The sequence below is a fragment of the Melitaea cinxia genome, chromosome 2 (assembly GCF_905220565.1).
Source record: "Melitaea cinxia chromosome 2, ilMelCinx1.1, whole genome shotgun sequence".
In the NCBI taxonomy this organism is placed as follows: Eukaryota; Metazoa; Arthropoda; class Insecta; order Lepidoptera; family Nymphalidae; genus Melitaea; species Melitaea cinxia.
Genome location: NC_059395.1, coordinates 7,728,487 through 7,752,907, shown reverse-complemented (window position 1 = coordinate 7,752,907; position 24,421 = coordinate 7,728,487). Strand labels below are relative to the sequence as shown.

General features: G+C 37.6%; 2 protein-coding genes across 4 annotated transcripts; one reads left to right on the top strand and one right to left on the bottom strand.

Annotated features, from left to right (window-relative positions):
* Positions 1-232: 232 nt before the first annotated feature.
* On the top strand, positions 233-8,020 carry LOC123663791 (uncharacterized protein DDB_G0287625-like). Its single transcript, XM_045598447.1, has 3 exons — positions 233-542; positions 1,339-1,743; positions 6,212-8,020. Exons 1-3 carry the CDS (start codon positions 515-517, stop codon positions 6,940-6,942), a joined length of 1,164 nt encoding a protein of 387 aa, XP_045454403.1. The 5' UTR covers positions 233-514; the 3' UTR covers positions 6,943-8,020.
* Positions 8,021-8,025: 5 nt separating this feature from the next.
* Positions 8,026-22,732, bottom strand: LOC123663764 (protein cereblon-like). 3 transcript variants are annotated; one of them, XM_045598441.1, is made up of 5 exons: positions 22,680-22,732; positions 17,242-17,350; positions 16,969-17,171; positions 9,511-9,688; positions 8,026-8,177 (listed from the first exon to the last, which is right to left on the bottom strand). In XM_045598441.1, the coding sequence occupies exons 2-5, from the start codon at positions 17,333-17,335 to the stop codon at positions 8,134-8,136; spliced, it is 519 nt and encodes a 172-aa protein (XP_045454397.1). In that variant the 5' UTR covers positions 17,336-17,350; positions 22,680-22,732; the 3' UTR covers positions 8,026-8,133. The 3 variants fall into 3 exon arrangements, with proteins under 3 accessions (XP_045454397.1, XP_045454402.1, XP_045454390.1); XM_045598446.1 differs by having other exon boundaries at positions 22,677-22,714; XM_045598434.1 differs by lacking the exon at positions 22,680-22,732 and having other exon boundaries at positions 17,242-17,370.
* Between the last annotated feature and the right edge of the window lie 1,689 nt (positions 22,733-24,421).

Here is a 24,421-nt window from a genome sequence, read left to right as displayed (position 1 = left end):
TTAATTAAATAGTTTAAGGTGAGCAATTTAAAAGGACAACGTAGTTGAATTGAGCTATTGAAAATCTATCGATTAGTACTTTTTTTAATACAAGTATCATTATTTTGCAGGCTGGGGTGGGGTAGGTCTACAGCGCTCGCGGCGTTTTTTACGTTAGTGGAATATTATATTTCAGCTGTCGTGGTCGATGGCGTTGCGGGCCTTCAGTGTAACGCGCCCATTAAAGTTTGCTTGTTTGGAACTGAAATGGGCCCGGTAGATCATAGACAGTCCAACGTGGTTATTAATATTGTACTCTTTGGTTAGGTACTGTATTATTCATCTGTAAACCGAATTTGGATTACTTACTCGATGTCTATTTTAGGCGCAAAGTTATTATTGTAAATTTTTTGAAGATTTCCTTTCTTTTGAATCAAAAGTTTTGAAGTAACTTATGATTTCTTCGTAAAAACCGCAGTGTTGAAAATAAAATTTTGTGTAGGTGTTAACTTAAAAACTTCTTTAAAGCATCAAAATGACCGACACTGTAAATATGTCACTGGGTAAGCATTCTTATTTTTATTTACCAGAACTAAAGATAAGCGTCGAAGAAACTACAGCAAAATACCAATTTTGTCTCTTTAACCCTATGTTAATGAAAAATTTTAAGTAACAAAATTCCCGATGTATCGACAATAACATGGATAAAATTTAGAATTGTATGGCACGAGTTTAAGGGTGAGAAGGGGTGACGAGGAGGGAGGAGTTCACCTCGACCACCGATACCACTCGTAATACTAGGTAATTCACCATTCTAGAAGAAAAAAAATCCCAAGAACCTAACCTCAAAATAAGATAATTTCGTTCCGTGACGTCTCCAGCGCTTCGGAAGGTGCAGTCCTTTCGTCCAATAACAATATGTAGACACCTAGCCTCGCCCGGGTGTCTGCGTTTTGTTACAGCAGGCGGGGGCTGCCCTCCCTCCGCGCCTATCGGCTTCTTAAGAACACTTTAGCAAACAAGACTACATAGAGTCGGTGTAATCTGTTCTGTCATTTTGAGGCGTATGTCAATATCCCTAAGATTCCTCCCGAATAAAAAAAAATTAACCATTGTGTTCATTGCGAGTGCGAGTGTCTACCAGTGTGTGGGTTTCTTTTTTTTTCATGAATGGTGCATTACCTTGTATTGCGAGTGGTATGGGGAAGTGAGGAAGACCCACTCCTCCCTACGAGACTCTCTCGCCAAAATGTGTTCCAAACGATTCTAAATCCAATCCATTAACATTATTGATACCTACATTAAAATATAGTTGGACTAAACATATGGCTAATCGTACCTAATTTTTGGTTGGTGTAGATGAAATTATCAAACAGAATCAGAAAAATCGAACTAGCCGTGCTCGTGGACGAGGTGGTGGAAATGTTAGAGGCCGTGGAGGTGGTCGCGGTGGACGCAGGGGACGCGGTGGTCGCGGTGGAGGTGCAGATCGCGGTCGACCACAATCACGAGCTGGAAGCAACAACAGACAGAGTCGGTCTCGTTCACGGTCTCGGGTTACCAGAGATAAATCTCAATCACGTGGACGTTCTCAATCGCGCAATAGATCAAAATCGCAAGAGAGGCGTTTTTCTTACCCAAGAACCAGATCTGCCTCACGTTCTCGATCTAATTTAAGGAGCTTAACACCAAAAGGAAGAGCTGGACTTGAGCATGAAAACTTAGATATGCCACCACTAGTGCGCTCAAATAGAGGTAACCGAGGTAAGGATAATGAATAATAATTAACACCTTACACTCAATACCCCCTACTAGGATTTACTCGCGTCTGGGCTTGGGAAACACTCAATACTCAAGCCAATACGAATGTATGTCATATGCATGTTGCATAGCCTTGGCCTAAATATTGTTACAAAGAAAAAAACTTTTTTTTTTATTGCAAGTAACAATTATTACTAATACAGTTTAATACATTAACTAGCAACCCTGGCTTCGCACGGGTGAAATGCTGATACTAAATATACTACAGATTGTCTTTATTAGTGATGTTCCAGATGTTCGTATATGTATCTGTGGATATCCACGAGAAAAATGAAATCCGTATCTGTCACTTTTCAGGCGGATCTTTTAATAATTTTCAAATTTATTTGACAGGATAACATGCTGCATAATAACTTAGATTACATTCATTACAGTCTTCTCCTTCTTCTTCTTCTTTAAAGACTATGGCTCCATCAGCTTTTCGCCGATGATTTTTTCTTTACAGTCATGAAGTAGTAAAAATATTTGGCACCTTTAATTGCAAACATATTCTAGTAAGTTATTACCATACTAATAGTATATAACTCAAAAATACTAAATCTACTATCTTGTGATATCACTATTACATATGGAAAGTTATAACATTACTTTTATAAATATAAGAAAATGAAAAACAAATAATTTTTCTATTGAAACAACTTTTTTGGATTTTATTGCGGTTTATTAAGTTTTTAAGATGCCTGATGTTTCCTGGACCTCGTTGCTAAACAAAGTAATACGCGCGCAATGCAAGTCGAAACCTGTCCTACCTAGGGTTGCCAGATGGACGGGATTTGGCGGGATTCTCTGGAATTTTTGTATGCCCTCCCGACTCCCGATAAAGAAAAAATCTCCCTAAAAACAACTTCAGTTTAGAAAACAATAATTTTAAGTTCTAAATTTTTGTCAACGAAACATTGAAGTTCGGCACTCCGGCAGTATTGACATGTTGTTATGCAACTGGGTTAGAGCGCAGCATATATGTAATATCCCACTCAAAATCTGCAGCAGCCTGACTAGGGAAGTACCTCGACCTTAATAATACTGATCATAGCTATATAATACTGATTTCTAGCAGTGTTGTGTTTGGGTGAGTAAGGTGTCCAGGAGGGGGGGGGAGAGTGAGGGAAGGGTTGGGAACGCGCTTGCGATGTTCCTGGTGTTGCAAGCTACTAAAAGCTACGGTAATCGCTTAACCATCAGGTGAGCCTTACGCTTTGTTGCTGGTTGTGAAAAAAAGATGCTGTAATGAGAAAGCTACTAGCCAGCTCAAGGGCCAAATGCAAATTAAATTCTATGGCAGACCCATAGCAATTAGAGTATCCGATGCTGAAAAGGAACAATTTTATAAAGAAGCAGAGCAGTTTTTCAAACGAGCTATTAAGTACTTAAAAGAACAATTTGATTTCATTGAGAAAGAACTCCTTATACGACTTAGACTCTCTCAATTTTCACTAAAAAAGAGACTTTGTTCTTATGGAATGTGCTCTTGGATCAATAATGATGAATTGTATAATGATTATTGTTCTTTAAAAGAAACATTTAATTTCAATCACCTCCCGGAATGAAAAATGAGAATGTCCAATGACAAAATATGAGCCTATTTTCTTATTAGGTAAATAATTGTATTTGCTCGTAAACGAAAAAAAAAACCGACTTCAATTACATCGACAAGTAATATAATGTAGGCAGACGAAAAAATAGTCAAGTAAATACGCGTTATCAAAAATTACTCAAAAAGTTGTTATCAGTAAGCAATGCAATTATGGTTGAAGAGTGTTTAGTTTACTGAACAATAATAGTTTTAGTATAATCCTATCCAACCTAATGTACTTTCTATAAATATGGTTTAAAAGTAAACCTTAATACCGACTAAAGTACAAATATACAATTTCGAAAAAATTGTCGGCCGCGGTCTCCGCACATGTACCGCCGCAATCGTTATGTCCCTGCATTTTAAATCTGTAATATCGTCGAAAATTTTCATTTAAATTACATGCTGTAAAGAGCCATATTGATCTATATTAAATGCATATCGCATTTATGGTACTTAATTGGATAAGGATTAATGCTGTTTTGCTTAAAATCGTTTCGTAAATAAGGCATTATTTCTTGTAAAAAGTCTCGTAAAAGGATAAAAATGGTTATTGTGGGATATCCCTAAGATACACATATATAATCGCGGACTTTAGTAGACCTTTTTAAGGTGTACAATATTGTCGTACACTATTTTAACCTATCTCGTAGGATTCCGCCAGCGTTTGCAATGTAAGCGCAAAAAATGTATTTATTTACGACATCACATTAGAAACCTCTAAATATTATCAGTGTTTGTCTACATGTATTATACACATAGACCTTCCTCTTGGATCACTCTATTTATTAAAAAACCCGCATCAAAATCAGTTCCGTAGTTTTAAAGATCTAAGCATACATACTAAAGATAGACAGCGGGAAGCGACTTTGTTTTATACTATGTAGTGATATAAAACCATTAAACATTATAAAGCTTATTGAAGTGGTTTCCATTGGCTGCAATACAGTCCTTTAAACGTTTAGGATAGTTATCAATAGAAGCACGCACACTTTCCATGGGAAAATTCCTCATTGCCAATTGTAGGAATTGTTTTAGGGACTCCAAATTATCATGGCATTTAGAGCAGCTCATACTCTTTAAAACTGATCATAAATACACTGGAGGAACGTCGCAAAATACTTGGTCTTTCTTTATTATATGACATTGTCCATGGCCGCGTGGATTGTACCGAGCTTACATACATACATATAATCACGCCTCTTTCCCGTAGGGGTAGGCAGAGACCACTTCTTTCCACTTGCTACGATCCTTACATACTTCTTTCGCTTCGTCCACTTTCATTATTCCCTTCATATATGCTCTTCGGTTTAGGGTACTCTTGACCTGGCCTTTTTTCAAGACGTCCCTTGTTTGGTCTCGGAATGTCCGCCTAGATCTACCCCTTCCAACCCTTCCATCCACACTCGCCTTATACACTTTTTTCGTCAATCGTTGTTCACTCATTCTCTCGACATGACCAAACCATCTGAGCCTACCTTTCTCAATTTTTGTCACTACATCTTCTTTCAGACCACAACGTTTCCTTATCTCACTATTTCTTATCCTGTCACTCAGTTTAACTCCTATCATACTTCTCAACGCTCTTATCTCAACTGCATTTATTCTGCTTTCATGTTTCTTCTGCCATACCCAACTTTCACTTCCGTACATGAGTGTCGGAATCAACACCCCCTCATGCACAGCCAAACGAGCCTTGTTAGACACCTTCCGACTGCTCATAAATTTTCTCATTAATTTGCTCTATGTCCCGAGCTTGTATCTCTTATATTACTATCCTATTAATTTTAATTTTGTTTTGTTTTTCAAGTCATTTTAATATGGGCTCTTAATACTGCCCTTTTGTATCAGTACTAACATGTATAGATAGGAAAACCTATTATTGGCTTTAATATTGTTAATATTATGTTAAATTTTATATATATACGAATTGTAACGCTGTTGGTTTTCGAATAAAATAAATAAATAAATAATAAAATCATAATCCAGCGGATTTAGATCAGGACTAGATGCGGCTGATGTCCAGAAGATCGAGCTTTATGACCCTGTGCCGAGTCTTGCTGAAAGTACCATCCTTGGTTATTGAACATAATAAATGGGCTTAACTATCTTCTCAAGAATGTTATCTTGATACATCTGTGGCGATGTTTTGATACCTTTTTCACAAAGATATGGCTCAGTCACTCTTTCATACCTAACAACTTACCAAACCATCACTGTAGTCGAATAATGCCCACGCTGTACTATGTGACTAATTGGAAAACTTTCTTAGAGCTTTTGAGCATAAATATAGTAATTTTGTTTGTTAAAATATTGCCCACCTTCCCTTTGCGTACCGCTTAAGTAGTTGCTTTGATTTTACCATCAAATTCTTTTTTAAATTATCAGTTAAGAAATTACCAGTGCGTTTCTTATAGGCTGCAAGTCCTAGTTGTAGGCACTATCTTCATCTCCTGGGATAAAATCTTTTTCTTTCGGACAGGATTCTTCGAATTCTTTCCCTTACTGCTTTGATCGCCTTTTTCGTACGAACACTACGTGGACGGCCAGATATCTTTCTGTCCCAAACAGAGAAGCTTTCATTGTACCTATCATTAGCCCGGTACACAAACGGTTCGGTAATTTTTATCATCCCACTCCATTTTAATATCACAAAATGTTTTAGAAGGTATTGGAAAATGAGAAAACACAATGAACAATCATATAAAATTGACAGATTCCAAATTCAAATGTAATGTTTTGTTTATTTTTAATTGTAACAGTATTTATGGCCAGACTTTGTATGTTGTATGTAGTCTGTTGTGATTGAGATTTTGTACTACTTGGCACTTTTTACAGGTGGAGCTCAAACAAGACTTCGACGGTTGAATCAAAATCAACAGAAACAAGGTATACACAGTAGACTTGGAAATACACGAAATACACGCGGTGGAATAAATTATGGCTTCAAACCCTTAGCAGTAGCTAAGCGTGGAATTTCTAAGAGGGGCCGTGGTCTTAGTACTAGAAATCGATATAGTTCAGTAGGATTAAGATCTGATCGAATTCTTCAGGAGCAACGTCAAAACTATTTACAGAATAATATAATAAAATCCCAGACGTTTACTCGCTCTAGAAACAATTCTCTCAATTCGGCTTCACAACTAACAGTCAGTGTAGCAAATGATTTTGCCAAAAGACGCCGAAATAGTGTTGGCAACGCAGGCTATTTAAATAAACAAACATTAGCACAATTAACTAATGACTATGGTGGATATAAAACAAGAAGGGGCCCAGGAAGTGTGAGGTCTGTTGGATCAAATAGATCAAATAGATCTAGCCGGTCCAATACCAGTAGAAAGTCAAGTCAATCTCGAGGACGGGCTCGTGGGAGGGGTGGCAATCGTGGTATAGGAAGGAAGTTTGTAAATAAACAAATTCTAAATCCTAAACTTCAAAAAGAAATTGCAGCTATTCAAGGAAAAAGTTATGGTGCGAGTAGCAATACAGAAACACCGAGTGGTGTTAACTTTACTCCTACACCAGCTACTACGCAGCAAACTCTGCATCAAAGATTTGCAACCTCATAAAATGTTTTAAGTGATAAGGTTACATTTAGAAATGTAAATAATATCGGTTTTTTTCAGCTTGAAATAAGAAAATTTTGTTTTGTTTTATTCAGTATAATTCTTTTCTACAATCTTAAGATGATTTTTATTAGTGAGAAATTTACTGAATTGTACAACTTTAATTTTATATCACGATCTTATATACAGGTTATGCAACGAAGCACAATTTCAATGATGAGATTATATATATATATATTTCAAAAGATAAAACACATTTTTTTTAATATTAGTAAAAAATTACACAAATTTATAAATTAGTTGTTCATAATGCAAATTTTTAACCGATATTTTTAGGTTACTTACTTTTGGTGCTTTACTAAAGCCACTTTTCCTACATTTCCACTTGCCTTTCGGCCACTAACACAACCACGAACAGCACAACACCTTCCCATTTCTTTTTATTACAATTAATTTTAAATAAATTAAAATTTTATATTTAAGTTAATTAAATTCAACATTCGCGAGCCAACACTTGTTTACGCGTAATAATAATAGCATCGGTACGTCCTAAATTTTAGCGCAGACAGTGGCAGAAAAGAGAACTAAGATCTGGGTTTATTATTGTGTACATGAATACTATGGAAAAGCCTATATCGTTCGGACTCCTTGTATACTTCATGGTCACTACCATCGATGGGTGCGGTGCGGTGCGCAGTGCCCACCGCGTACACCGGTTGAGTACTCTTCATTGTAATTTATTATATTGAGTGACGTTTTATTTTATTGGTTATATTGAGTAAAGTTTCATTTTAATTGGTTATATTTTAAAACATAATCTATCGTCATGCCTCTTGCAACGGTAAATTGAAAAGAAAAGTGCAACAATTAAGCCGACGCACCCCCATTACTATCGTTGTACGACCTGTGTATAAGACCGTGTTTTATACACTTTATGACATAGGCATAGCTCATTTGTTTTGTATTAACTACTAGTTGATAAGAATTTGATTTGCCCTAGTTTGAAGTTGCAAATTGTCTAATATTTCAAAAAAAATATTTTTGTAACTTTGAATTAGAATAAAGTTGTTCATAATAAAAACCTGATTCTCTTTTTATTTATTTTATTACTATTTTGTAAAAAACATATACTCAGTCCTGAAAGTTGCTTAAAGATATTTAAATATCTCAATTGATACCATTATTAAATATTATTTACATTTTATACATTTTGGGCATCATTATTAGTGAATCAGTAACTGAAAAGAAAAGTCTTATTATAATAACAATTTAGTTTCATTATTAGGGTCGGGAGAAAAGTTTCTTCGCATTCTATATAGAAATTCAAGGTAAGATGTTACAAAATTTTACATTAATTATAATAGGTATATATATACCATTTTGTTCGATAACTTGTCGCCAACTCGTAGGTATTGATTAGGACTCCGTTATTGTAGAAATTTTGGGACTTCTCATTAAAAAACCGCGACAAGTAGTTTTGACAGTCATCTCTTATTAAACTTTACACCACCCAAATAATTATGAAGAGACGAAACAGATGGAAATCTGAGGGTGCAGGGATCGGGGCTATTGAGACTTCCCAATGAAACTCAATTTTTGTTGAGTGGCCAAACACATATGTAGTTGGGCGTTGTCGTGATCAATGACTAAACCTTTTCTGTTGATCTATTTTGGCCGCTTACTTTCAAATCTCAATTTCTTGCTAACTTGCTAAGTCTCATCAGCTGTTGACAGTAGAAAACCGAATCGATGGTTTTGCTCAGCGGTAAAATCATAATGAATGATGCCCTTCCCAACCCGCCAAACATTCAACATCACCTTATTGCGTGTCAACCCGGGTTTCGCGATAGTCTGTGCAGCTTGACCGACCTTTGACTACGACTATTTACGATATCTTTCGTACATTCTTATTGTAGATGATCAACTTTTCGTCACCAGTGATCAATCTCTTCAAATTTGTTCGGTATCATTACTTCTAAGGAGAGTGTCGCAAATAGGTACACGGCATTAAGTTTCTTTCAGTGAGTTTGTGGCCTCCATATATCGAGCTTTTTGTACATACATAGACAGCATTTTTCAAATGCGTCAAAACTTTTTTATGATCAATTCTCAGATCTTCACCTTTATCGTTACTAATCAAATGTCGTTCTAGCTCCACTTTTTCAAAATGTGTCCGTAACTTGGCGACAAGAGTGAAATGCTTTAAACAATTTTGTCCAATTAGGTCCATAAAGGACACATTTTTTTCGCGACTTGTTGCATTTTTCCGCTTTTTTAACAAAAACTTTAAAATGTGCCGATTTTCTTCAATGGATTTGCCGATTTTAACGAACAGAAAAACAAATGAAAAGTGGCGGGAAACTGTTTTTTTACCTTTTAATTTCATTTTTTAAGATTTCATATTTTCATCGCGCAAAACCAGTTACAAATAATACAACCAAAAAGATTTTATTGCAACTTTTTACTATAAAATACGGAAAGACTTTTTCCCCGACCTATTATGTCAGTCTATTTTTATTTTTCATGTACATATTACAAAATTCTGATAGTTACTTATTAAGTAAAACTTACAATTTTCGCCAAGAATGTTGCTTAATATTAAACCATGAAATAAATTCATGCTCTCACTGTTATTTTCAACAGCTTTTGAATGAGAACTTTCAAAAGACCATCCTAAATGTTGTCCGCAGTGTGGGCAGGTACAAATACGCCATGTATAACCTGGAAACCACGAATCTGCACCTTGGCTCTGTAATTTATAAAGAATTTTTAAGTAAAGGTTGATAAATATTATTTTTACTATCTACACTACCAGTCAAAAGTTTGTAACAATGACAAAAACAATAAACAAGAATTGAGTGGTTTTGTGAAACCACGATGCAAGTGAAACTTTAGTGAATAAAAACATTTACATTATACACAGATCAAAATACACAAATACCGCAGAATACTTGCACGAATAAGTGATAATATAAATGCTACACGATCTGATGTGAGCTATGGGTGCCGCCATATTGACCTTGCCTGCTCTGCCATGCGCCTTTCACTGTTCCCTACTCTGAGGCTAGCTGTAATGCTACATGCGATAGATGAACGAAAATTTTTAGGGTATTAGAAATAAGTTTCACTTTTAGAAAGATGCATTTGAAGAGTGTGTATCAAAATTTTATCTTAGTTTTAAATGTCTAATTAATGCATGAATAAAATAAACACATTGTATTCAATAGCTCCACATCACGCTCACATTATATTCAGTACGATATGGACTCTAAGTCAGGTTTCCGGACACATAACATAAGCAGAAACACCAAGACTGCAACAAAAATAAAATAGGCAATTTGTACACCTATAATACCAGTTTCTTTAAATAGTATAGTAGTAATCGTCCTTGCCGTTTTCAGCTACGGTGAATTTCTGTTTCTACTCACCGAGAAGAGTTTCCGTGCTAGGCTCTTACGTGGCTTACGTAGTAAATTTTATGATGACAGGACAAATTACCGTTTATATAGTTATAGCAGTCTACACAATTGTCTAACGAAGCCGTCTAGACAGACAGGGAAATCGTGCTGGGTGTGGAAGGGTGAGACGTATGTAGGCGAACCCGAGCTGCATATTGCGACTTTTAGGGCTGACGCGTGTTTGTTTTAATAAATAAAATTATTTATTAGTATGAAGATTTTTTACACACGCTTAATGCTTCAGCCTGTAATATCCCACGGCTGGGCATAGACCTCTTTCCTCATGTAGGAGAAGGATCAGAGCTTAATCCACCACGCTGCTCGCATGAGGGTTGGCGGATATGTTCCCTATTATGAGTAACGATCGCTATTAAGTGTACACGATAACAACCTGGACCGACGGCTTAGCGTGCTCTCCGAGGTACGGTGGGGAGACCCACAAGGACTAACAACCACACCGGAAATAAATATTTATATAAACACAAAATAATATCCACTCCGAGCGAGAATCGAACCGGTGACCGTCGGTATTTAGGCGCCGCCGACATGGCATTCGCACCATTAAACCATAGCGGTCATCGTATTTTTTACATAAATTCAATAAAAGAAATTTCAAATCCAGTAAATCTGAAAACCGAAAATATTTGTCCGTTGCCCATTTATATAATAGGTGATTTGGAACATTATTTATCATTATAAATATATTATAACCCGCCATAAATTACTTTATTATAGGTATTATATACTTTATTGCACTAAAAATAATGTACAGAAAAATTGCACATAAAGTTGATGGCGAAGGTGGACTTATCTCTAGAAGTGATCTTTTCCAGTCAACCAATGGTCATGAGAGAGAGTGTAATATAGCGGGGAACACAGTGCAAGAAATAACAACGTAATAGCTAAATAACTGTAATATATTACATACTTACAAGTATAAATACATACACTTTCATAGAGACATATAGATATCATACATATACATACACACAAATACACATACATCATATAATATTATAGGTAATTATATACTTACATAATTATTCACTAAGTAGATGATTATAATTTGAGTTGAGAAATAAAGTGCTCCTTTAATTTACGTTTGAAGGAAACAGGAGAAGGACTTTTTTGAACGCTTTCTGGGAGTTTGTTCCACAGTAGAGGCGCGTACCGCAAATGAATTCAGTTTGAATTTGGTATTGCACTTTGCTGTGCTGTGTGGCTATGGCACCAAAGAATATAGCCACCCCCTCTCTTCCCGGAGGTGTCGTAAGAGGTGACTAAGGGATAACGAGGTTCCACTACCACCTTGGAACTTAAGAAGCCGACCGATGGCGGGATTACCATCTAACCGCTGGCTTTGAAACATACAGGCCGAAGACGGGCAGCAACGTCTTAGGTGCGACAAAGCCAGCCCTGCGGTCACCAACCCGCCTGCCCAACGTGGTGACTATGGGCAACACACATGAGTTCACGCAATTTTGGCGCGAACTTGTGGAGGCCTATGCCAGCAGTGGACTGCAATAGGCTGGAATGATGATGATTGCACTTTGGTACATCCAGCTTTGGTGTAATGCCTGGGCGCCTGGAACGATTAGGAGAGGGTAGGAAGTGAAAACGGGATCGAAGATAAGAAGGAGAGTTTGGGTCACGTATGATAGGATATGCAAATCATGGCGAAGGCGAATAGGGAGCCATTTGATCTGAGCACGGAAATGAGATACGATCAAACTTTCATACGCCAAAAATGAAACGTACTGCGAGATTCTGAAGTCGCTCTAATTTACTAAGCAGCTCCTCTGTTACATCCAGATAGCATACATCGGCATAGTCAAGGAATCAAGCATCGGCAAGGATAGGTAGTAGAAGAGATTGCGCGAGCATACATTTGGTTTTGAAAGGAAGAAAATACTGGAGACGCTTGAGAGAGAGGATCGAGTAATGTATTCTTTTGCTGATTTCATTAACAAGAGCGTTCCAAGAAAGGTTACAGTCCATAATAAGGGCCAAATTTCTAATTTTATTAGAGTAAGGGATTGGGACTGATTGATGAGATTGGGATTGTACTGTGTGGCTACGGTACTAAGGAATATAGCCACCCTCTCTCTTCCCGTGGATGTCGTAAGAGGCGACTAAGGGATAACACAGTTCCGCTACCACCTTGGAACTTAAAAAGCCGACCGATGGCGGGATAACCATCCAACTGCTGACTTTGAAATACACAGGCCGAAGACGGGCAGCAGCGTCTTCGGTGCGACAAAGCCAGCCCTGCGGTCACCAACCCGCCTGCCCAGCGTGGTGACTATGGGCAAAGCACATGAGTTCACGTTTTTTTTGGCGTAAACTTGTGGAGGCCTATGTCCAGCAGTGGACTGTATAGGCTGCAATGATGATGATGATGAATGATGAAGGGATTGGGACCCCAGAGTAACAGATTTTAGGGACGAATGCCCAGTCAAGTTAGCTTCTTAATCTACTGCTGCCAATAATAACCACTTGTCATTTAGCAGCATTTACTAGCATACCAAAAGATTTAGCCAAGGCCTGAACAGCAGCAAGATCATCATTTAAAATTCGAACAGCCTCATCCAACTCAGTCAAATCGAAGAGTCGGTATATTTGTAGATCATCTGCATACAGATGGAAGGGAGAAGTGATAACACGTAAATTACGTCACAAGTTAGGGGGGGGGGGAGATCAATGAAGTATCACAGAGGGTGGAAAGGAGCCCAGCTACTTATCTAATGTGATCATTTGAGGAAAATTATTAATGGATGTCTGTATTAAATTTATGTCTGTGGCCCGGAATACATTTAGGTTATTAAAGTGATCCACCCAGCGATCGAGGATTTCGTTTCGACTTGCAATAACGGAGCCAACAACAGACTTAAACGGTGTATCCGTTCTATTTGGGGTACCTAAGAATCTATGTATTTCACAGAACAACTCGCCTCGGTTTGTGTCGAATAATGCTTGGACATAATTAGTTTTATTCTGCCACCAGCCATCTTTTACTCTGTGTGCTACTTGTTCTAAGTTATATGAACTTTGTTTGATGTGATTTACTATTATTCGAGATAATTATGTCGTTGCGCCGGTGTTTCGAGATAGCCTCAGTTAGTACTACATCGTTTTTATGAAACCGGTCTTAATGATGGCGTGGCTTCACTCCAAGAGTCCCAGCAGCAACTTTCATGATGAAGTATGTGAGACGACAAGCATTTTCAGTCACCCTCTACCTCACCGTGATTACATGTAAGCTGAACGCTCTTAAGGGCTTTTGCGTATCTGATTTCTTTACAGTCTGTTTTTTATTTTATTTAAGGATGTGGGTTTAGATCGATTTGGTCTGCGTGATGGATGAAGTTGATCTAAATTTTACTAATCACGAGCCTGTGGGCAGTCTAGCAGATGGCACCTCGCATTACTATTACATCCAAAATGTCTCTCTTACGCATAATGGTATAGTCCACCACACCATGTCTTTCCAGCAATCCAGGTAAAGATTCATGGTCACAGCCAACACAGGCATTAAAATCTCCCAACAATAATAATTTCTCACTATGTGTGATGTGTTCCGGTTCGATGGCATGTAAGCCAGTTCCCTTTACCCCACCCTATTCTTTGCCTTTGCGTTTACCATCGCCAACAGACTTTGGTCCTGCACCAGTACTTTTCGTGCGGCGGAGCATGTGGCGCCGTCATGGGGTCCAAGGAGAGCCGATGAAACGGTTCACCGCTGCCCACCCGGTGGTTCGTAGGGAACCCGAACCCAGGCCATCCCTTCGTAAGAGGATATCCCGCCGCCACCGAAAAAAGCCCGTTAGCTGATCACCGTGCCGGTGTGGGAGAACGGTGTGGAACTCAATGGCTGACGGGATGGATTGATAACGTATCGGGGGCCCTTACGTCCACTATGCCGGCGACACACTACTCTCTATGACAAACTGTCTGGTGTACTCATTGCCCGCAGGACTGCCGGATTTGCTTCCACTACCACCTTGAGACGGCGAAGCCGGCTTTACTCTTTCTTACTGAGACACAGATATCTACTCCTGAGGATACTTCGTACTTGTGCTATCCAGGGTACAATTTTAAGCACCCCTTTTAACCTAAGGTCAGCGTTTGTATATGCGTCAGATTCCCGTCAAAATCAAGTCAAATTTCCGTTGGAGTTAGAGACCTGTCTATTTTATGGGGGCGCGTAGCCTTTGGTGTCGTGAGACGTATCTACGCGTGCCTGTATAGGTCTCATAGCGGTGATGCTGAAGTCGATCGTCGTCGGGTAGTCGGGCACGTCGAGAAGACTGCAGAATATGTGTTTCATCGGAGGTGGTGATCCTGGGTGAACGCTCAACACGTTTACTGGCTAGGTTCACGCACTACAGACCATGCAGGGAGAACCATATACAGCTTTGCCCATACGTATGGCTTCTCTCAACGTGTCAGGTATTACAAGAATTCTTGATAGACAAGATCATACTCCTTCCCTGCTGGATCTTCTGCTGACCACCCGCCTGGAGGGTTATCCGGTGCCCGTTGGTGCGCCGTTAGGTTCTTTCGACCATTGCCTGATGCACTCCGAGGCACCTGTATTGCGTACCGGTCACTCCCGACCACCTAGAAGTCGCCGAGTGTGGCACTACAAGTCAGGTGATTGGGATAGTTTGCGCGAATTTTACGCATCCTACCAGCTTTATTTTTCTTCAGGGGATCTATCGATGTGCGCAGAAAACGTCACGGATAACATTTTGCAGGGAATAGAATGTTTCATTCCCAGCACTTTTGTTCGTGTCGGCGGCAGGTCGCAGCCTTGGTTCGATGTCTCTTGCAAAACAGCTTGTAGCTACTAACTGGAGAGCTATCGGGCTTGGGCTGCAGCAATTGATGAGGGAGACAGGTCTCTAACCCGAAGAAGAGATACAACGCTGCTTCCAGGTCTTGCAGGAAGCAAATCGCTAGCGCAAAGTTCAAACACATTAGCAGAATTGGCGAGATTATTGGGCTTTCCAACTGGAACCCGTGCCTTTGGGTCTCTTACCAAAGCTGTCGAAGGTAACTTCTGTCATTCTTCACTTTCATCATTGCCCGAACCTAAAGGTACCCTGGCACATTCCGCAAGAGAGAAAGCGAAACTTCTTTTCACTCTTTTTGCGTCGAATTCAACTCTTGACGATGAGGGAAAAGCACCACCGAGCTTCGCCCTGTTCTGCGTTCCCTCGACGTCAAGACATCCAGTGGTCCTAACTGTATTCCGGCCCTCGTGCTTAAGACGTGTGCTCTTGAATTGACTTCGGATCTAACGCGTTTATTCTCACTCTCTTACACCACTGGTCTAGTACCGTCTTCGTGGTAAGTAGCAATTGTGCACCCTATACCCAAAAAGTGTAACAGCACAGATACATTCCAACTACCGGCCAATTGCGATTTCCTCCTTGCTTTCTAAGATGATGGAGCAGGTTGTTAACAATCAGCTCCTTGGTTACCTGGAAGATTGCCAGCTAATAAGCCACCGACAATACGGATTTCGTCTTGTTCGCAGCACTGGAGATCTTCTAGTGTACCTAACACACCGCCATTGAAGGCAAGGGGAAGCTATGGCAGTCAGTCTGAATATCGCGAAGACCTTTGATCGGGTCTGGCCTAAAGCTCTTTTAGCAAAGTTACTATCTTACGGTCTCCCCAAAGGAATTATACAAATGGATAACCAGTTTCCTTAATTCCTTAATGGTGACTACAGCGGTAATTAGTGTTAGTGACGATCACAACAGACTACAATAGTACAGTTTTGAATCTACTATGAAGGAATTTACAATTGTCTGTGAACTATAAAGATCTGTGGTTCTGTTTCCATAATTTAATCATGCTGAATATCCATCCCTAGAGTGTTCTTTAGAAGCCAGAGGCACGGAGAGACAGCAGCCCCCGCCAGCTGTGACAAAATGGAGAAACCCAGGCAAGCCAAAGCTGCGGAGGCGAGAGTGGATGTCTAAATTTTGTTACGTAAGGGTGAAGGGACTGCACCTTCGTATACGCGCAGAGCCGTCACAGAACGAAATTGTGCCAATGAACAGTCTAAATTTGAGATTAGGTCTATGGGATTTCTTTTTTTTTTTCAAGAAGAATCAGTCACGCAAAATTACCGCTGTAGTCACACTCGTGTAGTCTGATTACCCTCAGCCTACTTTTTAATAATTTTTGAGGTTTATCTTTACTATCCAAAGAAAAAATAAGATAATGGCTTCTTATGTATAACTTATGGACAGTAGAATATGCATGATAAAATTTAATTTTTTTAACTGGTAATCTTAACATATATAGGGAATTTATTAGTGGTTTCATACTTGAACAGCAGTGTATTTGGTAGTGTGGTGAATAATAAGCAAAATTGTATATATTTAAAGTACAGTATGTAACAACATATCCTATAAAATATCCAACGACGAAGAATGGTTAAAGCATAATCTGCTACTCTAATGGTTCCATTAAATATATAATTCAGAATTGCTTCTAGAATTGTAAGCAATTCAAGAATAACAGATTAATTTAGTTTTTCGCCATTAGTACTTACTGGGCCTATATTCGTACATCTTGCTTTTTCTGCTGTAACTATATCGAACTTAACACCAAAAGGGTTAATAAGTGTCTGCACAGTAATATTCTGCCTCCCGAATAAATTCTTTTTTTCAATTTTTTGTGCTCCTGGACTATTTTTACTTATCAAATAATTTGAATCAGCTACATCAGCACCGCACCTTCGACATAAAAGAAGTTCTGCAAAATAAATACAACTTATTTTCTGTTTTAAAATGATAAATTATAAGTATTTATAATTTATATGTACCTTGACCATTTTTTTGAATGTACGGATTTTGTTCTGCATTAATATATTGATTGTTTAATGAATATAAAATTAGTAAATAAAGTACGTAAATCATGCCTTATATTTACTAGTTTACTCATCAATACAGTTGTTGTTGTTTTAAAATTTATCCCCAATAGGGAAAGGCAAAGGACTATAATCCATACAGCCTAGTCTGAATTTGTAAGTTTCGTTCTGATATATCAAAAGGCCGGAGCCAAGTCTGAAGTAACTTTATTGTTCTTCTGATTCGATGACTGGTAGAGTAAGGCCGAAACCAAGTCTGAAATTTCATATTTTCGTCTACTAAGTGATAGGCGAGGTCGAAACCAAGTCTGTAATAGGCCGAAGCCTGAAATATCAAAATAAAATTTCACATCCGATGAATGAAGGTCCTGATCCTGTTTCAAATATCATTGATAGTATTGCAAATAAATTCAAATATACTAGTATAGTTATCCAAATTAGTCAATAAATCTTGTGTATTGCGCGGGACATTTTTTGGTCCAGAAGTTGATAACAAGTTGGCTATAAATAAGAGGCGTTCCAGATTAAAAGCGGAGCATTCAAAAAATATGTGATCTAAAGACTGTGTAGAGTTGTTGGTGCAATGTGGGCAAACGGGCGATGAGATGATACGCATACGATTCAAATGTGCATTAAATCTGCAATGTCCAAATCTCAAGCGGCATAGTATTGTATAATATTTTCTGCTTCTATGTTGATGCGATTTAGTAAACCAAGGACTTTTTCCAATATCTTGATTTATCTGAGCATACCAAGATCCTTTTCTTAACAAGGTTTGTCGCCAAAGATCACGCCAATCAGATAGGATTTTTGATTTAATAGCAACTAATAGATCAGTGTATGGTACGGCAACATTCTCATCAACAGGGCTGCCGCTGTCACTGTCAACAATTGAACGTGCCAGAAAGTCCACATGTTCATTTCCCCTTACTCCTATATGTGAAGGTGTCCACAATAATTTGATGTTGTAGTTTCTTCTGGATAGTTGATAAAGGAGATGTCTTATTTCTAAAATGATGAAGTTTGTATTAGCACTGAATTGATAATTATCTAAAGCCTTTAGAACGCTCATACTGTCAGTAATGATCAGCCAATATTGATTAGTTTGTTTTTTAATGAATTCTAGGGCAGCAGTAATTGCTAGAGCTTCAGCTGTAAATATTGATATCTCTTTTTTCAATCTGACGCCTTGGCCAAACTTCAGATGAGGTACATAATAGGCCATGGAAACATTTATATCATTTTTTGATCCATCTGTGTAAACTTGTTTGAACTTATCAGAGTATTGTGCTATGAGGTTGTAAACTTCCTGGCGCTCTTTTAGCTTATGGTCAATAATAATATCGATTTGATTAATAAGACAGTCAAACTCCTTTTCGTAACACATCCAATTGCTAGAACTGTGTATTTTGTGTTGGTTATTTAGATTTAACATGAATGAATATTCGAAGAGAATAAATGGGTTATTAGAAGTTAATGGAGCATTTACAGGATATTTACTATGTAAGTAATTAAGCTTTTTAATTAGAGGATGATTACTAATGGAAAACAGTTTTAGCAAAAAACAGTATTTCAAATATTTAAATCTAAGGTGTAAAGGGGAAATGTTGCACTCGACCTGTAACGAATTAATTGGGGTTGTTTTCATGGCGCCAGTGATAAGTCTCAGGCTGTGATTTTGAATAATATTTAATTTGTTAACCAACTTGTCATTAGCAGAAAAACATAGAAATCCATATTCAAAATGACTGCGTACAAGAGATTTATATAGGGTAAGAAGGATTTTTGGATCAGAACCCCAATATGTTTTTGCAAGAGACTTTAAAATATTAAGAGCCTTAAGAGCTCTATCAACTATGTGGTCTACATATTTGTTCCATGATAAGTTATTCATGAATATAACACCTAAAAATTTAACTTCATTTGTGATAAGAAGAGATATATTATTATAGTTTATTTTAATTCTTTCAGACCCTACTTTATTAAAAACTATGACTTTAGACTTTTCAAAGCTAATGTCCAATGCAAGATAATTAAAATAAGAATTTAATTTAACTAAAGCTTCGTTTAACTTAAGATTTAGGGTAGTTATATTATTACTAGAACAATAGACTACCAAATCATCAGCAAACTGTAAATTGTATATATGAGAGCCTAGAATTAAGTTTAATCTATGTATATAAAGTGTGAAAATCAATGGACTCAAAATGCTACCTTGACATGTACCTTTATGAGAAAGCCTTGGACCAATAAGTCTATTATTATACTTAACAAATACCTTCCTACTGTGCAAAAAATTAAAAATCCATTGTATAACTTTTACAGGTAAACCAATCGCAGCTAATTCCGTGGATAGAATATGATGGTTAACATTATTAAAGGCTCCAACTACATCGAAGAAAACTCCAGCGAGAGCTTGCTTTGATTGTATAGCATTATAAATATCAAGATGTAAGTGAGCAATGCTCTCCCTTGAAGACCTGCCTCTTCTAAAACCAAACTGATTAGAAGGTAAAATATGATTAGACTCTATGAAATGTTCCAATCTTTGTTTTAAAAGTTGTTCAAATATTTTTCCCATGCAAGAAGTCAATGCTATAGGTCTATATGAATCAAAGTTAAACTTGTCCTTGTTGGGTTTTAAGATAGGTACTAAACAATCAACCTTCCAATCCATAGGAATAAGATTATGCTCCCAAAGAAGATTCAGGATATTTAATAAAATTAGTTTAGATTGAGAAGACAGGTGTTTAAGCATTTTATATGAAATGTAGTCAAGGCCAGGTGTAGAGTCTTTTCTGGATGAAATAGCAGAATTTAATTCAACAATGGTAAAAGATTTTATAATAAAATTTTGATTAGGAAGAATATGGCAGAAAGAATTAAGATTAAAGGCTGGCTCTACAGTATCTGGAGTATATTTTTTGAGAAAATCAAAGATCCAAGAATAGTCAGAGTTGTTATGGGAAGGTGGAGAATAGCTTTTGTTAAATTTTCGCATATACGTCCAAATGACTGATATAGGAGTCGATCTGTTAAATTGTTCACAAAGTTTTATCCAACTGTTTCTTCTCTCATTTCTGATAATATATTTTTTGGTGGCTTGTAGTCTTTTAAAATTAATGTAATTAGCCTCAGTGGGATCAGATTTAAAAGTCAAATAAGCGTTTTTGCTATTTAATACGGCTTTGGTGCAATTGAAATTCCACCAAGGAAGAAGTTTTTTTTTTTTATTTAAGTTAGAAGGAGAGCATGAAGATAAAGCTGTATTAACCAAAGAGTGCTTAGAAATAGAAGATGATTTCCACAGTGCTGAGTGTAAAATATCTGTAAATTTTGTGTAGTTATGAAGGGGGTCTTGTGTATCAAGAGAAAATTCAGTGAGCAATAGTTGGACATTTAAATTATAAATGTTCCAATCAACGTTGTTCAGGTTAGGGAAGCAGGGTAGTGAGCTACTATTGGGAATAGGAGTGGCATTGTAATGATTGTTATTAAGTAAAATTTTTGTGATTACAGGAAAGTGGTAGCTGCCTAAGGGATCGTCATGTACTGACCAGTCACACTCTAGAGCCAATGAAGGTGATACTATGGTTAAGTCAAGAGCATTCTGTCTCCATATGTGCGAACCAACAGTGGTCATACTTCCGTCATTAAGTATAACCAAATTATTGTTATTGATAGACTCTAAAATGTCTTTGCCTCGACAATTAGAAGTAGAACAGCCCCAGGCTGAGTTTAGGCCATTAAAATCTCCTGCTAGGAAGATTGGTTCTGGTAAACTTTTAATTAACCTGTCTAGTTTAGATTTAGAAAAAGCAGGATTGCAATTAGTTGGACTGTAAAAGCTTATGATAGTAAGTTCTTTGTTGCTAGAGTATTTTATACGAACAACAACATTTTGAATGGAGTCATCATAAAAAGTATCAATTTTAGAATAAGAAATAGAGCTATGTATTAATATGGCTACGCCATTGTGGGTGTTTCCTGAATCAAGACGAATTACATTGTAATGACGTATCTTAAATTTTTGACAAGGCTTTAACCAAGTCTCACAAATTAACGCAATGTGAATATTTTTGTCCAAAAGGAAATAATTAAAAATATGTTGATTGTGTAGAATACTCTGAGCATTCCATTGCACAATATTTAAAGTATCCATAAAGTACAAATTATTTATTAGTAACCTTTTTTAATGTATCTTGCAGGACATTTTTAATATTTTGGGAAGAGATAGGTATTTCATTATTTTTGTTTAGTGTTATAAGTTTTACTAAAGCTTCTGTAATAGATTTGAGTATTATTTCGGAATTTAAAAGAGATAAGAACTGATCAGTTTTGTTTAATGATGGAAAGTGAGAGCTGTTTAAAACGTCAACAAAGCTTTTTTTCTGAAATTTATCTCTGTTAAGCTGGATTTTTTCTTTTTTAACAGGGCATGCAGGGGATATGGCAATGTGATTGCCAGAGCAGTGACAGCAACTGGCTGCAGTATAAGGAGTCTGACAATCTTTAAAATTGTGACCTTCGCCACAAATGCTGCATCTTTGTGAATTTTTACAGAATTTTGCAATATGACCATATCTTAAACACTTTAGACACTGCTTTACTGGCGGGATGTACTGCCGTACTTCGAACCGCCAGCTGTTGAGGTCCACACTATCTGGTAAATTGGGACAGGAAAAGGTTATAGAAATTGTTTTTGTGGGGATTAATTTTATTTCTCCATTTTCTCTTACACGTCGCATAAATCTACGTATAGATATAATATTTTTCGTGCTAGTTAGAGCTGAATATATTTCTTTATTGGATAATTCTATTGGCACATGAGAAATTACCCCAGTGACCTCTGTAGCGGCAGCCGGAAGGGAAGCTTTAAGTTTGTACCCATCAAGATATTTTTTGTTGCCTAAGACCGCGTTAGCAAAAGCAGGTCTATCAAAGATAACTCCAACTTTACTTTTATTAATGCGTTTTAGTTGTTTCACGCCTTTATTATATTTTTTTATGCTATTAGCGAGTGTCATCATGTCTCTTGTTCCGATTGGCTTGTCAGCCTCTGTACTCTCCAGGAATACAATATAGTCAAAATTACCCCCGTTCTCAGGGTAGTGCCGCACGTAATCGGCTACCCGAAACGGGGCATACCTTTCGGCGTCTGTTAGCTCAACAGATTTTATGGACTCGGAGTCGGAGCTCAACGAGTCGTCCTCAGCGTTACCTTCCTCCTTCTTTTTCCTTTTCTTACTTCTCCCCATCTCTTGATTAATTTATAAGTATTTATTTATAAAAAACTCCAGTGAATGAATTATAAAATTAATAAAATATTTTTGAAAAAAAAGACCGCCTTTTCACTTCAAAGTTCCCGCGCTTTCGCCTTAGAAATGTTTTATTGTTTTCTCATCAATACAGTTTTAGTTTGACAATTATTTAATTGACACTTGACAGTTTGTTGTTTTAAAATTTATCCCTAATAGGGAAAGGCAAAGGACTATAATCCATACAGCCTAGTTTGAATTTGTAAGTTTCGTTCTGATATATCAAAAGGCCGGAGCCAAGTCTGAAGTAACTTTATTTTTCTTCTGATTCGATGACTGGTAAAGTAAGGCCGAAGCCAAGTCTGTAATTTCATATTTTCGTCTACTTTGTCTATAAATGATAGGCGAACCAAGTCTATAATAGTCAGGCCGAAGCCTGAAATATCAAAATAAAATTTCACATCCGATGAATGAAGGTCCTGATCTTGTTTCAAATATCATTGATAGTATTGCAAATAAATTCAAATATACTAGTATAGTTATCCAGATTAGTCAATAATCATCAGAAGTTGATAACAAGTTGGCTATAAATAAAAGGCGTTCCAAATTAAAAGCGGAGCATTCAAAAAATATTTGATCTAAAGACTGTGTAGAGTTGTTGGTGCAATGTGGGCAAACGGGCGATGAGATGATACGCATACGATTTGACACTTGACAGTATGTCATTCAGGCCGCGTTCCATTAAGGGTCCGTTCCACCGCGTTCCATTAAGGCCCACAACGCCAACGCCCAACGTCCACAACCGCTGAAATTGGCGTACCACTAAGGCAAAAAAACGCCGCGTACGTGGTGGGTGAATTTGATAATTGGAACGCTTATTTGGGTGAATTGGGCCTTGTCAGGTATCAGCTGTATGCTCGCAATATGGCGGCATGGTGAAAACATGCAGCTGTGTGGGTTGTGAGTGAATATTTCGCATGGATTGGAGTTATACTTAATTCAACTGCCTGCCGAATCGAATGAGAGATAACATTCACAATTTGACATTGACAGTTGTTTTTTTTTAATTCCCACCACGTTTTGATGAAACCCAACTTTGATCCATTTATATTGTGTGGGCGAAGTGGGCGCGATGCGTGTGGAAGTGGAACGCGGCTTAAGTGTCTGCAACGCCCGCGGTGATCATTCTATCGTTCCACCAAGGCCCGTGGTCGTCGCGAGTCATAGATGACGCCACTGTTCGCGATCGCACCGCACCCATTTTGCCCACAAAATATAGGTTGGTCACAGTTGGGTTTTATCAAAACGTGGTGGAAATTAAAAAAAAAAACAACTGTCAATGTCATATTGTGAATGTGTGAATGCAAATACGCAATCTAATCCATGTTGAATTAAGTTTTACTCCAATCCATGTGAAATATTTACTCACAGCTACGTGTTTTTATTATGCCACCATATTGGTAGCACACAGCGCTCAAATATGCATTCCACCTATTAAATTCGCCTACAACGCTGTTTCGGGTTCGTACGCATTTTTCGTAGTGGTACGTACGTACGGTAATATCTTAATATCCGCGGTCGTGGTCCATAGCGTTGCGGGCCTTAAGTGGAACGTAGTCATTCTATTGTTATGATTGATATGATTTCTACACTCCATACTTCATATATGCGCAATGAGGAATCTTTTTTATTTATTTATTTACGGCAATAGACAGTCATAATTATATAATCCTCTTCTGATATCTGAGGGCGAGAGCAAACGGTTTGCCATCCGCTATTTTCAGCTTCTCCCCAAAGATCTTTGGAAAACTTTAGACCCCCTATTCTGCTCTATAAGAGTAGTAATGTCTCTCGTATTTGAGCAACGGAGGTCTCTG